We start from the raw sequence: 16,530 nt of genomic DNA, 5'->3' as shown, positions 1-16,530 counted from the left end.
TTTTGAAGAGCATTTTTTGGAGAGTGGCACTTTCTCTATTTAAGGAGAAGCTCTGAGTTCAACGACAATATCTTTAAAAGGCCAAGAATTTAAATGATATGTTATTGAGACTTCACATGGACTGCCAAACATCCAGAAATGTTTGTGGGATCATTCTGCTCCCTCTGTCCTATATGTGGCTGAAGAGGACGGGTTGTTTTCTCAGGACCTTTACCAGAGGGCTGGGCTTTGGAGGGACAAAGTGGGCTGACTGCTCTGCCTACAGGATGAGAGGAGAGAAAAAATAATGGAAAAGAGGGAGGGCTGAGTGGGGGTTTGGAAAGGCCTTTTCCAGCCCTTCTACTCTTTCAATTTATAGGTCCTCCATACACACACCCACATACAAGCACAGACACACACACACACATAGACAGCAGAGCCCAGTAGACAAAGTCAGGAAGTGACATCACCCACAGGAAGAGAAGCCAAACAACTTTTTCTCTCTTTACTGTGTTGTCTGTGCTGCTGAGTGAAGTTGGAGCCTCTTGGTCTGTTAGTGGCCGGCAGAGAGGGATAGGATCCAGAGGAGATAGAGGAGGGCAGAGCAACTGTCCTCTACAGGGAGTTTAAAGTCAAAGCGTCTGGCGCTTGAAATCTTCCCTGAACTTCCCACGACTTTCCAACACATTCCAGACCCTCCGCTGCAGGATTTCAGCCAGGTACAGTGCAGACAGCTTTTTTCCCCCATTCTGTAATCTCTTGTTTTGATCTCACTTGGACTCTTCCTTTGTTTCTGGTTACTGCGACTTGCAGTGCTGTCTTTTTTTTCTTTCTCATGTATGTGTCGAGTCTGGAGAGGACTTTTGTAGGTCTGCAGACCCAGAGGCAAATTCCATAACAACCGTGAAAGTATGCCAACAGTGCGTGATCAGACATGCTTCATTCGAAGCTGTTGAGGCATGCAGTGAGACGTAAAGTGATGAAAAAATAAAGCCAGTCCATGCCCAATTTCTGTCCAAGTCATTACTGTCTTCAGTAAATAAGAGTGTCCAGGTTAATGTGTGGCTGAAACTATGTCTCCCTGAACTGAGCATTGAATGAAACGCTATAAGCCTTCCTCTGTAGCTCTTTTGTTATGGACACATTCAGAGCTCATCTCATGACCACGTATTCATGGTTCCCCAGTGGTGAGTTTTGAAATGAGATCAGGCAGACTGTGAGTACTAGTGGAAAGAAAAAGTACCCTTCTCATATATCAAATGCTGTTAAATCACCACTGTTTCCTCAAATTCTAAGCAGTCATGTGAGGAGTCTGTAGAAATGAGGTATTCAGTCAACAAAAGTTCACAACAAACACCCCGTATCAGTGATTGGTCTATAAAGTGTGAACATATGATAAATGCAGAGGCAGAAACTTCTGCTAATTTAAGTCACACAGAAACTACCACAGGAAACGTTGAGACCGGCAGCACAAAATGGGACACAAATGCGGATATAGTATCATGTTGCAACCACGGTCACTTGAATATGACTGTGTCAAATCTGTGGAAGTGACATATGCTATAGTCTTCCAATGTACTGAACAGAAACACACATCTCAGCAGAGTGTAACACACAATCAAGTGTAAACCTTTCAATATGTGATGTACCTAAACTTTATTTCTAAATAACTGCCCACCTTATTTTCCTATTACCTACTCAGTTAATATTCAAATGCTAATTCATTTATGTTTTATTATTATAACCAATCAGTGAGGTCATGCTCCTGATCAGTGTGTATTATCTGCCAGATGGTTAATAGCTATCAGGGGAAAACCATCATCTGCCAATAATGTACTGGTTGTGTTTCATATCCCTAGACTCATTTCCCAGAAGGGGAACTGACAGTCTATGGGTTTCATCAGTTTTCATGTTCAGTATTTTTACACCAAACTTGGTGGTCATAGCATCTACTTTTAAACCCCAATGTTTGGAATGAGAGTCATAATGCTGTATCTGAGCAAAGTGAGCGCTGTACTGTGGACATTCTCTCTCACAACACTCTCTAGAATTGTTCAATGTTTAGTGAGTCGCAGCATGCCATTCATTTTCTCAATTATGCTTGACTCTAGTGGCCTGAATTTTACCACAACCAACTGAAACTGCTGCTATTTATATCAGTGGGTGCTACTGGATGTCTTGTGATAAGGTCATTTGGGTCCCACAGAGCAGTGGAGGCAGTAATGGCACATTCGGGATGAACTCACTGGTTTGTCTATAGTTGGAGGAAACATGTAGAGTTTTCTGTGCAGTGTGTACTTAGGCCTACATGAGTCATTTTAATGATCCAGTTTTTGAAAATGTTTGAGTTGTGAAATTTGATGTCATGCCTCTCTACTTTGGGTTGTTTTTTCTCTTTGTAAATGATCTGACAATGATATGTATGGTTTTGTACTTATAACTTAGATTTTTTTGGGCATATGCAATTTTTGGTCATTCTGGCCTAAAGCAGTGGATTGACAGGAAAGGGATAACCCTAACCCTCTAACTCCTCTTGTTGTTCTGCTTCACAGAAACGTCCCGCCATTTAAAAACAAGAGCTCCCTGCAATCTTGACACGACAGACACTGACCTCCTGTGACCTGTCTTCCGAGCTGAAACCATCCTGGTTCTGTCTCTCAGGAAGGTCACGCTTTATCCAACGCAAAACTAATTATTATTCTGGAGAGCTTATTCTCCCCTTATCTCAGGGGAAACGACTGAGTCAATGGCGTTGTGTCTTGGACAAGTGTTCAGCAAAGACAAAACATTCAGGCCAAGGAAGCGGTTTGAACCGGGCACCCAGCGCTTTGAACTCTACAAGAAGGCCCAGGCCTCGCTAAAGTCTGGCTTGGACTTGAGGAAAGTGGTTCAGCTGCCAGAGGGGGAGAACATCAACGATTGGATTGCTGTTCATGTGGTGGATTTCTTCAACAGGATCAACTTAATCTATGGCACGATGAGCGAGTTCTGCACGGAGCGCACGTGTCCCATCATGTCGGGGGGGCTGAGGTACGAGTACAGGTGGCAGGACGGCGACGACTACAAGAAACCCACCAAGCTGCCCGCTCTCAAGTACATGAACCTGCTGATGGACTGGATAGAGTCACTCATCAATAATGAAGACATCTTCCCCACCAGAGTAGGTGTGTGAGGAGTCTACAAATGAAGTCGTCAGACTATTATTGAGTGTGTAACCTAATACATGATTGACTGCTTTCTGCACTGATGTTGTGCTTTATCAATGCCGAAGTGTCAGCCTTGAGTGCAGGGCTGTTCCCCTTCATTAACATCTCAAATGGGATGATAAAGTTCAAGCAGAGGTTAATTAAACAATAAGGCTGACATTTAGAGGAGATTGACTGTGTTGCTATTTTATCTCAGCACCAGATTTGACAATCAACATTTATTAGAGGTGCATGCATAATGCAGGAGTGGGCTAAGGGTGGCTCAGCAGTTAGCAGTGAAACCAAAATGGTCCCCACATGCAGGTGAATTTCCCATAGGCATAAATGGGTTTTGTGTATTTGCTAGCCTGTGAAAGATTGATCATTTGTCCCTACCTTTTGCTTAATATATGCACAAATCCCCTTGGCCCTGAGCAGGACTACAAGGCCATACATTGATGTATATAGTGATAATAAGACTTGTGGTTCCCAAACTCATCTGTCTGGGGTTTCCCCACAGTCCTCTCAGAAGGGCTCAAGCACCCCTCATTAATGTGCCCCCATTCAATAGATGGGATAGCTTCAAGGAGTTGTTTTATTTCTCACTGCTGAGAAAACACAGTGGCTTTGGTGACTTCCTGACACATTTATCCATAAAAGACATAGTGATCCTGCAACTGGCGATAGATCTATTCAGTTTTATTATGTCATATACTGACTAAAAGCGTCAATGTAAGAGGTTTTGTTCTTGGAATTACTTCTCGTCACTGACCTACATTCTCCATGCAAATCACATTTCATCAAACACTGTCTGCGACTCAAAGATTGACTCTGTTGAGGAGAAATAATATTACTTCAAGAATACTGAATCTGCTAAATGATAGGTTTCAGTTATCTTAAAGGATTTCATTTTTGTCTCAGGACTAATCAAACAATTCATCAGGTGTGAGTCTCTTAATTTCTCTAACACTTGTCTACTTTCTTCATACTAGGTGTACCTTTCCCCAAGAACTTCCAGCAGGTGTGCAAGAAGATCCTGAGCCGTCTCTTCAGGGTGTTTGTGCATGTTTACATCCATCACTTTGACAGCATCTGCAGCATGGGTGCAGAGGCCCACATCAACACCTGTTACAAGCACTACTACTACTTCATATCAGAGTTCAACCTCATTGATCACTCTGAACTGGAACCCCTGGTGAGACAATAGAGTGACTTCAGATGTGTGAGGGTGACGACAGGGAGCAGGAGAAAGAGGATCAGATGTTACGTTTCGGGAGGGTCGTCAGTATCACTCTCATAACTGTCAGTATAGCAGAAAATATCACCCACGCTGCCATCTGTAACCTTGTTGTGCAGTATGCTGGGTGAGGTTGAGTTCTAGCTTCATGTTTTCCCAGCTAGTACACATGCAGTACAAATTAAATATCAGCCATTTGTGTCTCCTGAAGCCACACAGACTACGTAATTACTCAGCTTTACTGTGGGCATAAAACACATCAACTGTGTTCTCCTGCAGATAATAACATTTTTCCATTTGACACTAGGAATGGAATCAGCATTCACTTTCCCCGCCAATTTTCCGTCATGAAAGAAACTTGTTAACTGCTTTATAGAAAATGGTTTGGTTTGAAGCAACCCAACCCTCATAAGAGAAGTTGCTGATTTCATGCAATCATGTAAAGAGGCAGAGTTTGTATAGATGTTGATTTTTTCCAACAAAGGGACCTCCATCACATATAAGCAGATGCAGAATGGTGCTCCAAGTGTCAATAAAAAGATTCAGTTATCATCATTACATTAGCCCAGAGGCTGTAATTCCCCTTACAAAGTGAAACTGGGCTGAGGCATTTATGTCAACATAACACAGAAAAGATACATCTAAAAGACCCTGTTTTATCACCCCACCTTTAGTACCCAAGGCAATTCTTTTTGTTGCTGGTCTCATAAGAACAACTTTTAATGTTCTTCATATTGTAACAATCGCTCTTCATAACAATCATTCATTCCACATACGATATGAATTTGATGTGTTAAACATGTCCTTTGTTTTCTTTTCCTACAGAAAGAGATGACAGAGAAGATATGCAATTAAACAAAACCACATGGACAAAGGAGTTTACATTTTGACGATAACTGAGCCCCGTGAGAAATCGGCGGCTTCAAAACACTCAGAACAAAGAACAATTTTTACATAAAGTTGAATGAGTGGTCCTCTAAGCATAACTGGGAAGGCCTGCTAATTTACCACACTTCTTCAGATGGTGGCACTGTGCCTTCACAGAGGTTTTTACTTTCAATAATTATGGTGCTTGATGCCATATTATAGGACTTTGTATTTGTGTATAATACACTCCTGTACTCATGTGCTTTTTCTTTCCTCCTGTGCATGTATGTTTATGTTTGACCTTTTTATTTACCATTGAGTCCTATTTTGCTGAACGGAAGTTTGTTTTTTAATTTGATGTCAGTGTTTTTTTATAGTTTGAATATAAAAACGCAGCCTCGAAATGATCAGTGTTTTTTATTTTAAGTTTTGTACTGCAACACAAAAATATGTAGTACTTGGCTCATGACTTTTCTGTTTTGATTATCAGAATAAACACTGTGAAGAAAACAGCATATTAACAAGATGAATACCACCCAAAGAGAAATTTCACCAGATAAAAGTAGTGTTCTAATAATCTAAACACGTATCATGATGAAGTATAGTAGATATGTGACATTAGCCGTACTTCCTCTCGGCAGTGCTGACCTGCCAAACCTCTGAAATACATGTAAATAAACGTCACCATCATGCACAAAAAATCCCCACTACGTGGAGTGGGGCGTGGCGGGGAGTCGAGCCAAGTGACGTAGCAGCGGTAACCGCGTTCTCGACCAATGGGAGGAGTCGGTATGCAGAAGTGGGCGGGGCCAACGTCTGTTGATGTGTTTTCCCGCCCTGTGCGTCACTAGCCGTCTGACTGATGGATCTCAGCTAGCAATGGACGCTTACATCAGCTGTCAGAGGCTTTGACAGAGGGGGATTTGGCTGGTTTGGGACGCAGAGAGTCCAGGTTAGAAGTGTTTATTGCATTTATATTAATTGTTTTAACGGCACCCGAGCGTCCGTTCGCTACAAACTAGTGAATGGACGTTAATCGGTAGGACAAGCTAACTAGCTGGTGCTAACGGCATTAACATTACGTCGGGTTTCACAATCAGCAGTTAACGCTTTTCTAATGTTCTGCTTATTCCTGTATACATTGTTCCCTCTTGCTAAAGGTGCCCAGATTTGTGTAGCAACGGTGCTCATGTTAAGCAACGACGTGGCTATTGTTAGCCGCAGCACTGGCAGTCGGTACACACTTGCTAACCAGCAAGTTTCATAACAATAACAACAGCGAGCTAAATATCTGCCATCACTGTCAGCGGGTATAACGCTAGCTGAAGTCCAGTCACTTAGTAACCGAAACAAACACTAGAGAGTCAAAGAAGGAGGGAACTATTTCTGGTACACGTCAAATTAAAACAGTGTGATTTAAAGGACTTGTGTTTGTCACTTGCCACTTTGAATTGACTGGTTCTCGACTATATTTGTGCATTTGCTGCTGCAGTTCGTTCCAGACTAACTCAATATTTGTGTTGTACCCTCAGTTGGCAGATATGGTGAGGCACAGCATGATGACAGAGCTGCAAGCCTTCCAGCACTCTTTCCAGGTAGGATGTGAACTGTTCTCAATACTGGGGCCTGAAACATGATATGCGTGATAAGCTCAAGCTGCTGGAAAGTAGTCCACAGACTGTCAAGGTTATCTGCACAGAAATGTAGAAGTTTTCATCAGTCTCCATGAGTCATGCATTATGACTGATTGTGTAAATGACTCTGGTAATATCCAGGGTGAGATCAGGCCTTTGGGGTTGTTTCCTGTAGTCTCATCAGCCCACTGTTCTGGCAGGTTGCCACAGGGGAAGATAATCAGGAAGCTTGTGTATATATTGTTATATGACCATATGATTACAGTCAGTCATTTTTTGTAAAAGAGAGTTTTATGACCTGTATGTGTTAGTGTACAGAGATGGTTAAATAAGTGAAAGTTAGGGGGAAATGTCTCGCCATTTAACACTTAATAAAGTGGGAGAATCATGTACTTCTTCATGTCCTTTCTCTACTGTACACCACCTGATCTTTCTGGCTACTCTCGTATTTTCCCTCCCTCTCTCCCCTCCCATGTGGCCCTTCTCTCTATTACAGGGTAACTCCCTGGCTGTAGGCCAAGTGGGGCAGAGCTGCAGGGGAACGGAGGAGAATGGTGTTGCTTCAGAGGACAGACAGCACCTTTCCCAGGGCCCAGCAGGTACAACGGCTGTATTATTCAGAATAGCTCTGGGGCTACTAAATCTTATGGTGCACACAGTGACACACGGGCAGAGTCTGTACTGTTTAACTAATTTGCTTGCATTTGGATTCTTCTGTGTTGCTACAGAAATGGAGAAAAGCCAGCCAGTGAACATCCCAGATGCAGCTAAAAGAAAGAAGAAGAAAAGAACGAGAGCAACTGACAGCTCCACAGGCACTTTTGATGGTAATAAAGCTGATATTATTGTGAGGCATATTGTACAGTATAAAAATCAAAAGATAACACAAACACAAACTGCAGTCTCACATGTCACATTTTTTTCAGATCTCTACAAATTGACAGACGAGGTGCTGGGTCAGGGGGCTTATGCTAAAGTTCAAGGATGCATAAGTCTGCAGAATGGACAGGAGTTTGCTGTGAAGGTGAGTACGGATGTTTTGTTGGCAGCACCCTATAAAATGCAGTAAAGTAAGATTTGAAGCTTGCTGGATGCTGTTTTATAAAAGTTGTATATAAATATATATATATATATATATATATATATATATATATATATATATAGTTATATATATATATATATTTTTATATATATATATATATATATATATATATATTTGTATAAACAATAACATTTGTAGACAGACAACAGTACAGAGTGAAAAGAATTTACATTTTTGTAGGTTGGTTGAGCTCACTTGCTCTTCTACAGCAATACATTACACAATACATTACACAATATATTACACAATACGTTGTTAAGTTAAACTGATAAGCACAGAACAGAATAATACACAATCCAATGCTAGCTTGTGTGATAACAAACAAAATGTTTCAGTTTTTATTCAGGCAGCTAATAGTGTTTTTGTTTTACAAAGATCATAGAAAAGAGCGCCGGGCACAGTCGCAGCAGAGTGTTCAGAGAAGTGGAGACTCTCTACCAGTGTCAAGGAAACAGGTTAGTGCATTTTGGATGAGAAAAGTCTTTCACTAAATTAAAATCAAAACAGACTGAAACAGATTCTAATTATTGGGAAATATTTTGTTGCAGGAACATTTTGGAATTAATTCAATTCTTTGAAGACAGCGCCTGCTTTTATTTGGTATTTGAAAAACTGCGTGGAGGTAAGAATAAATGAATAACAACAACAATCACATCTGCATACACTTAGCTCTTCCAGACGACTCACTGTAAACAAGTTCTGATTGCTGCATGTGATTGTCTTCTCTTCCTTCAGGCTCCATTCTTACACACATTCAGAACCGAAAGCACTTCGATGAGCTTGAGGCCAGTAAGGTTGTCAGGGACATTGCCCAAGCTCTTGACTTCCTACACACAAAAGGTTGGTCAGCCTCCAAACAGCAACCAATGTCCAAATAGAATAGCTGTGGATTTTAATGGTGGCAATGTGCTTTTCTGCAGGCATTGCCCACAGAGACCTTAAGCTAGAGAACATCCTTTGTGAATACACTGATCGGGTAAGTGACTTTTAAAGGACAGGAAGCTTTCAGAAGAACTTTAGTTGTTCCTAGAGGTATAGACTATAACAATATAATGTCTTTCCTTCATCTTTCCACTCAGGTGTCCCCAGTTAAGATCTGCGATTTTGACTTGGGAAGTGGAGTGAAGCTCAGCAGTGCCTGTACGCCCATAACGACTCCAGAGCTCACCACACCGGTAACAGTCTGGTTTGAATTCAAAGCAAATACACACACAAACACATAATCAATCTTTTGTATAACACTTCTTTGTTTTAATTTTATTTGTGCCCTCTCTTAGTGTGGCTCAGCAGAGTACATGGCTCCAGAAGTAGTGGAGGTGTTCACCGATGAGGCCTCGTTCTACGACAAGCGCTGTGACCTTTGGAGTCTTGGGGTCATCCTCTACATCCTGCTGAGCGGCAGCCCCCCCTTCACAGGCCACTGTGGCACCGACTGCGGCTGGGACCGCGGAGAAACCTGCAGAACCTGCCAGGTATGCTCATCCAATCAGCCTCTGCGCTCGCTCATTTCACCTGTCACTCCTAATCATCCATAATTACACTATCAGAGGAGCATCATGTAGTTATCACCAGATATCTAGATTTCTTCTTTCGTCCTGACTGCTTTAAACACTCACATACAGGCACTCTAATGCTGGTCCAAAGAGAGTGTTTTCATTCTGCTTCAGGTTTAAAGGATATTGTGTAATGTTCTTTCCTCAGAGTCACCTGTTTGAAAGCATCCAGCAGGGCAAGTATGAATTTCCAGAGAAGGACTGGGCTCACATCACAGAGGGGGCCAGGGATCTCATATCCAAGCTGCTGGTTCGGGACGCAACTCTGCGCCTTAGTGCTGCTCAGGTCCTCAAGCACCCATGGGTGCAGGGGGTAGGTTATTACATCTGGGCACCAGAATAGCTGTTTTGAACGTGGTACTCTACTATTGTCTGATACAAGACCACTGTATCACTCTCCTAATGCTTTTTTTAATTTATTAAAACCTGTGTTTTTAAGTCAATTATTAATTTTCTTCTTTTACAGAATGCCCCAGAGAGAGGTCTTCCAACGCCTCATGTTCTACAGAGGTATGTCTGCTTAGAAAGTCACGTCTAATGGATTTTTAAACAAAATTGTAGTATTTTATGCTCTACAGATGAAGTACATTCAGATTAAAGCAATAGACACTTTTTTGACAGGATGGTAGGCGGGAAGAACACATGGGAAAGAATGAAAAGAAGCTGTCTCCCAACTCTCCTTCTACCTCTTCTCTTCTTTCAGGAACAGCAGCACCAAAGACCTGACCCAGTTTGCAGCAGAAGCCATCGCCTTTAACCGGCAGCTATCCCAGCACGACGAGCAGCAGGAGGATGTCGGAGCCATCGTTTGCTCCATGAGGCTTTCTCCTCCTTCCAACTCCAGGCTGGCCCGCAGACGGGCACAGTCCAACGCTCTGCGCACCGGGGACTTCGCACCTGCATCGGACAACCTCGCAGCCTGAAGGGACCAGTACCAAGTCCCCGTCATTTTTTTTTATGACTGATTTTAAGCTCTCTACCTGCACCTTGTGTGTGTGTGTGTGTTTTGTTTTCACAGGCAGCTTTGTAGGATCACAGTATCAAAAGTAGTGACTGTTCTGTTCTTGGAGTTAAGGCTCTTTCCCATGGCCAGTAATCTTATCACCTAGACAGAGTTTGAGCACCAAGGGAACAGTTAATCCTCGGCTGCCACCTAATTGAAAACATAGTTGAAACTCCTGAGATTTGTCCAGGAATTGTTTTAAGCTGCCTTAGTTTGAGAAAATGTTTGGATTTATTTTTACGGATTTATTTATTTTCTATTCAGTGTTGATGACATTTACGATGACCCCAGTACAGCAGAAACAACTCTTAATGCCAGCAGTTTATAGTAAACAGCAAATCAGTACATATCATTATCAACACAGCATTACATAGGTTCAGTACAGTTTCTGTCCTAATGCAATATTCTCTCATTTTAATAGATTTAATGTTTCTTGTTGTCCAGCTGTGAATTTGTTCATTCTATTGAAATGCTACTTATTGCTTCTCAGTCACCAGAGGAATGGGATGAGTTATCTCATATTTTTTGCTTTAATAAGCATGTCAGTGTATGTGATTTGATGTGTGTGTGTGTGTGTGTGTGTGTGTAAGAATAGACTACACTTATAGGAGAGTGTCCATATTTTACTTATTAGTCATTCTTGTGGAGGCTCCATAGAACTTAGAGAGAGTGCAGGGATGTGAATGGATTTTGAAGTTACAGAAGACCCTTTTTTTTTGTATTTCTTATCATTTACTTCAACACAAGCTACCTGTAGCACTGATATACTTTAAAAGAAGTCACTTATTTAGTTTATCTGAAAGGGAGAATATTACATCATTACTGATGAGTTTGGGCCAACAATGTGGATTTGACACCTACAGTGATATTTTTATTGAAGGGGTTGGTTTTAATAACTTTTTATCCTCATTAGAGTCCAACATTACTTCAGGCTCTTTTTTTGCACCACGTCTTTGCACGTTTTGTACTGTACAAATGTACGCCTTCCCAAAAAGACTTGCTTAGTTTCTTATCGTCTTACTTGATATCTCGGAGTGTTTTTAGTCTGACTAATGACTTGTTTTGGTTGTATGTAGTTATTGAGACTTAAAAGGGGTTTGTGAATAGGTGATAGTTAAACTTTGTAGTAAACTGGAGGATTCCATACTGATGTTGAGGGGAATTATTTTTATACAAGTATTTGTATGTTGTTCAGTTTTCTATTTTTGGTTCTGAATTTGCCAATGGAAAGAATAATGGATTGATTTTCTTTAGTTCACCAAGTTGCTGATAATTACTTCAGATCCTTTTTTTTGAAGAAGAAATATTTAGATTTTTTAATTTTTGTTTCCTTCGTTGAGGATCCCGTTTATGTTTTAAAGAAGTCACTGATGACAGTCTTATCACTTCTATTTCACCTCACCAGCTAACTTCATATGTTGCTTGTTGACATGTCCCCAGATTTCACACTGTTGCCATGGGCACCCCATCCCTATAGCAACTAAGGGCCTTCATAGGCTGGCAGGAATATACAGAGAAACATCCACTTGCTATGTTAAAGCCCACTCACTGCATTATGAATCATAAAGGACTTGTTTCCCCCCATCAACTAGTAATTGCATCTAATGAGATACAGTAATTGGTGTGCCATTAAGGAGTCCCATTGTCACAAACTCTTATGGGATCCTATGCATAATGCTCTGTGTAGAGTATATTTTCATTGGTATGCTGTGTTCTCAATAAAAAGATCCTTAACATCTCTTGTCTGTTGTGTTACATCATTTAAACACTGTATTCCTTATACATGCAAGGTCATTCAGGAGTCTATAAACATATATATATATTCTTTTCTATCGAAGTAAATGTGGTTTCATTCAGCAAGGGCTCTGTTGTACTGGGTTAATGCTGAAAAGATGGTGAAGAAAAAGGAAGATGGTTTGGACAGACGCTGTGTCCTTGTGTTCAGACTTCTTTTAAAGCAGAGAAGTATGTCCAGCACTTAGCTACTGATAACCTGATTCTTTCTAAGACTTACAACACATAAAGAGTTCATATGTAAAACCATAAAGCCACCAGTGTGATTAATATTCCCTTGAGTGCATCAAAAACATAGTTTTTTTTTGCAAATAGAGCCTTCAGATCTACTTTTATAATAATTTAAAATTGTATTTAAAGAGCAACCCACCTCTCCTGTGTCTTTGTCTTTCTACTGACCCCTCAGAGATTTCTCAGTGTTGATTTGTCCAGCGGACACATGGAAAGACTTCACTTTATTGCTCCTGATGTGATTGGACCGTTTGTTTCTGAGCCCTCTGGCGCCCCCAGCGGTCCATCTTCATTAATGAATATACTGAGCTGTGTGAGAGCAGCAGTTCACTGTGCTGCTCACCTGCCGGAGGGACAGATCACCTCCAGCGTCCTCGACTCCTGCACTACATGATGGACGGACGAACACCAGACTGGGCTCTTGGTCTGATCTGAGGTAAGTGACACTGAGAATGGTAGATAATAATGTCTCTGTGGGCTTGTTCTCAGGTTTTCTTCCCTGTGCAAATTGTCTGTGCAAGTCGGAAAATGTGCTTTTGTGTTTTTAGAGTCGCTTATTCTTTTCTTGTTATTAGTAATAGCTGCACTTTTGGCCACATGCATTCAGTGTTTTGCGTCATTTATTGCTGTTTGTGCGTGAAAACATTTCTCAGTGGGTGTAACTGATGAGGAAATATTTTGAGGAAATTAATAACATTTTAGAAATCTTTTAAAAAAAGTTTTAAAAAAATCCAAATCCAGAAACATTTAAAGTATTTAAAACCTCTAAACCCACATTTGCTCTCTCTCTCTCTCTCTCTCTCTCTCTCTCTCTCTCGCTCTCTCTCGCTCTCTCTCTTTTCAGCCACTTCATCACTCTCTGAAGTGATGAGTTCAGTGATCAGTCAGTCATCTGTTCGTCAGCTCCTCCGGGTCTCACAGGGCTCTCCATGAGACATGGCGCTACCTGAAAAAACCTCCAGACCATCTGCTCCCAAGAAGGTCCCCAAGCAGCGCGCCCTGCGGCACCAGAGCCTGCCCTCCCCAGCCCTGTGCTGCGCCTGCGGCCTGTGCATCATGCTGGCCGGTATCAACATCACCCTTGTGGGAGCTTTCGCCTTTGGCACCTTCCTCCCTAGTGCTAACCCACCCATCATCATCGGGCCTCTTCTCTTAATGATAGCCCTGGCCTTTTTCACAGCCTGCTGTGTGGTCAGCAGGAGGCCCCCGGCCCACATGACCCACAAGGCTAAAGGTGGTGAGAAGTGGGGGCTGATGCGGATGGGGACGGCTGCGTTTGAGATGGAGACGAGCGAGCACACACTGCAGGACACCACGGCCGTTCAGCTCAGCCCCACCAACTCCCCCACCTCCTCTCACAAGTCCAGCTCCAGCCACGGGGGAGACAACGCTCCACCTACAGCGTGTCAGGATGGAGCCGCTGAGCTTCACATATCAGAGATGTCTGACATTGGAGATAACCCCACCTTGATCTCTGGCAGCAAGGAGGCGGCTCAGAACACTTCCTCTACGTAGCAAGGACTTTCCTCTGCAACCTGGATGTTTGAGTGTGTAATTGTTTTGCTGATTACAGGGTAGAAATGTGTCGTGCAAAACCTGATAGTAGCTTATTCACCGTGTTATGTTGAATATTCATTGCTCAGTCCCCATTATGCACATTACATTCCCAGAACAGGAACAGGAGATGACACCTTAATCCAAGTGCCTGTTTGTGTACTTATCGTTGTATTAAACATCCAGTTAAGTTAGATTATCCTGCAGCCACACCCTATGGATGGACTGTGGTTGTCACCTTATATGTCGGGGAAAGAAGAAGAGTATGTCGAGCCGAGCTTCTCTGACTCATGAGAGCTGGTCCTGTGTAAACCTGGTGAACAGTTTATTCACACACTTTGACAGAAGTGTAATAATGTTACTTTTTAATTGCTTGCATCAGCTGCAGTGAGTGAGTCAAGATCTGTGTCAAGATGGAAACCCAGGAACAAAATAGTGAATGTGTATTTCATGTTGTAGTGCCATTATTATTATTATTATGTTACTGCAGACATTGTACTGTATGTTTTATAAATAAAGCTGAACTCGTATTAATCAGTTATTTGGTCAGTTATTTCAACAAAAAACGACAGAAACAAAACCATAAAAAAAAACCACACACAATAGCACACACACGTCAGGCTATATAAGAAATGCACACAGGTTTGAAGATAATTCATTTGTTATCTGAGAAAGGCCAGCCGCGGCAGTGCAAACAGCTCCTTCCTAACATGTTGCCCATCACTTGGCATCTGACCCAACACCTGCTGGCAAAGGCGAGAGCCCTGTTTACTCACCATTATACATCTGCTGTCCACAAACACAGCAAGACACACAGTGTGATCCTCGCACACACGGCTCAACCACTGGAAGAGATAACAGAGCTGCCACTGCCTGCTGTTATTGCCACCTATTGTGTATAGTGTGTATGTGTGAATCAAGCTTTATGAATGGTTGCAGGCAGGCAGTGTGGGTGTCTGTAGTTATCTAGTGAGTCAGAAACACGACCGTAGTGTTTCTAAAAAGAGGGTGACATGTCTTGGCAACCTGCACTCATTTTACTAAACTAGTAATGAGGTCATGTTGCTCTGAAGGATGGCACAGTGTAATTAATTTAGTGCAGAATTGCAGGTTGGTGTATTTTAACACTTTACACTCTTTTATTTAAGTCTCACAGTTCACCTACTTGTATTTTTTGATAATTTACTCCAACTTTATGTCTAAATGTCACTTAAAGACATACATGAATGAGACACGGTATTAGATTTATGAATGGAATTCAAAAGGAAGATGAGCCATACGGTCAATTTATGAGGAATATCTTTACTGTGTTCTTGTCTAAAATTTAACTAGCAACAATACTTAATATAAATCTTGAGTTTAATACTTCAGGATATGTGTATTTACTGTCAGTATTATCATGAAACAGACATTCTGTGTGAAATTAAGTATTTATTTTCACTGATAAAGTTCATCTTAGCTTTCACTGGAGAAGCGTTTGGATGGATTCACAAATACAAACAAATTCATCGTGTCACTGGCTGCTCTCTTGCAGCTGCTGCAAGAAGCCCTGTCCCATGGTTTGACATCCTCCTTCTCATTTTTCTTGTTATTTGAGAGGATTTTAGGACCAACAAATGCACAGATCCAGTGATCCCAGTTTGGTGTGCTGGTCTTGTTTTCTGTCTGTGTGACAGGACTGTCTCTAAGCCCTGGATTTGCTCTGTCTGCAGTGTATGGCACACAGCAGGCAGCCTGCTGAGGCAGACTGGGACATGAGGAAGCCACCTGAGTTGAGTGAGTACCAGAAACCCTCTTCAGGATCAGTCTCAGACCAGTGGGGTCACTGGGAGCCTCATAGAGGAAGGATTCCCACTCAAAGTCTCCAGCTTTGGGGACAGCCTTTGAAGAACGCAGGTCAAGACGAGCAGCCTTCAGTTTGGCACCCAGGTGAAGAATTATTGGTGGCCTCTCAGAGAGAATGAGCCGGGAATCATCCCCTGGTTTCCTGCGTACATACAGCAGCTGCAAAGTATTGAAAGTGAAGTTTATTTATAAAATCATCCTCCAAATGTTGTCAGAGAAAATGAAGATACAGTGCAGACAAAAATCTATTTTTTGAGTTTCAAACATTCACCTCCTGTAGCTTTAAAGGTGCCTGCAGTCCAGCTCTAACTGATATTTAAGACTGACACCTCTTCAGCATACTGATGGTGAAAGCTGAATGCTCAAATGTTACATTTTCGGGCCTTTCATTAGAAATATATGAGTATGTAGCCAGAGGTTGCAAAACACATTCTTTACTCAAGTAGAAGTAGAAGTACTGATTCAACTTCTTTACTCAAGTAGAAGCAAATCAATTACAGACTCTGAAATGTATATATATTTATAAGTATAAAAGGAAAAGGAAAT

At 41.8% G+C, this 16,530-nt stretch overlaps 3 protein-coding genes across 3 annotated transcripts; all 3 read left to right on the top strand.

Annotated features, from left to right (window-relative positions):
- Positions 1-382: 382 nt before the first annotated feature.
- mob3c (MOB kinase activator 3C) lies at positions 383-5,675 on the top strand. The gene is made up of 4 exons (XM_051376803.1): positions 383-698; positions 2,532-3,143; positions 4,157-4,359; positions 5,227-5,675. Exons 2-4 carry the CDS (start codon positions 2,726-2,728, stop codon positions 5,254-5,256), a joined length of 651 nt encoding a protein of 216 aa, XP_051232763.1. The 5' UTR covers positions 383-698; positions 2,532-2,725; the 3' UTR covers positions 5,257-5,675.
- Positions 5,676-6,064: 389 nt separating this feature from the next.
- On the top strand, positions 6,065-12,298 carry mknk1 (MAPK interacting serine/threonine kinase 1). Its single transcript, XM_051376802.1, has 14 exons — positions 6,065-6,220; positions 6,801-6,863; positions 7,399-7,501; positions 7,631-7,729; positions 7,829-7,926; positions 8,380-8,459; positions 8,553-8,626; positions 8,740-8,844; positions 8,925-8,980; positions 9,084-9,179; positions 9,282-9,476; positions 9,706-9,870; positions 10,024-10,067; positions 10,261-12,298. Exons 2-14 carry the CDS (start codon positions 6,810-6,812, stop codon positions 10,478-10,480), a joined length of 1,389 nt encoding a protein of 462 aa, XP_051232762.1. The 5' UTR covers positions 6,065-6,220; positions 6,801-6,809; the 3' UTR covers positions 10,481-12,298.
- Positions 12,299-12,390: 92 nt separating this feature from the next.
- LOC127350312 (transmembrane protein 275-like) lies at positions 12,391-14,673 on the top strand. Its single transcript, XM_051376804.1, has 2 exons — positions 12,391-13,021; positions 13,430-14,673. The coding sequence occupies exon 2, from the start codon at positions 13,522-13,524 to the stop codon at positions 14,098-14,100; it is 579 nt and encodes a 192-aa protein (XP_051232764.1). The 5' UTR covers positions 12,391-13,021; positions 13,430-13,521; the 3' UTR covers positions 14,101-14,673.
- Positions 14,674-16,530: the final 1,857 nt, after the last annotated feature.

Source organism: Dicentrarchus labrax, unplaced genomic scaffold (genome assembly GCF_905237075.1).
Source record: "Dicentrarchus labrax unplaced genomic scaffold, dlabrax2021, whole genome shotgun sequence".
Classification (NCBI taxonomy): Eukaryota; Metazoa; Chordata; class Actinopteri; family Moronidae; genus Dicentrarchus; species Dicentrarchus labrax.
Note: the sequence above shows the minus strand (reverse complement) of the source record. Positions and strands in the feature narration are given on the sequence as shown.

Bases quoted from the DNA above. Each gene is read 5' to 3' on its own strand.
- mob3c (XM_051376803.1), top strand. From the start codon at position 2,726: ATGGCGTTGTGTCTTGGACAAGTGTTCAGCAAAGACAAAACATTCAGG. The intron at 3,144-4,156 runs GTGTGTGAGGAG...TCTTCATACTAG, and splicing joins CATCTTCCCCACCAGAGTAG to GTGTACCTTTCCCCAAGAAC. The intron at 4,360-5,226 runs GTGAGACAATAG...CTTTTCCTACAG, and splicing joins ACTCTGAACTGGAACCCCTG to AAAGAGATGACAGAGAAGAT.
- mknk1 (XM_051376802.1), top strand. From the start codon at position 6,810: ATGGTGAGGCACAGCATGATGACAGAGCTGCAAGCCTTCCAGCACTCT. The intron at 9,180-9,281 runs GTAACAGTCTGG...GCCCTCTCTTAG, and splicing joins CTCCAGAGCTCACCACACCG to TGTGGCTCAGCAGAGTACAT. The intron at 10,068-10,260 runs GTATGTCTGCTT...CTCTTCTTTCAG, and splicing joins ACGCCTCATGTTCTACAGAG to GAACAGCAGCACCAAAGACC.
- LOC127350312 (XM_051376804.1), top strand. From the start codon at position 13,522: ATGGCGCTACCTGAAAAAACCTCCAGACCATCTGCTCCCAAGAAGGTC.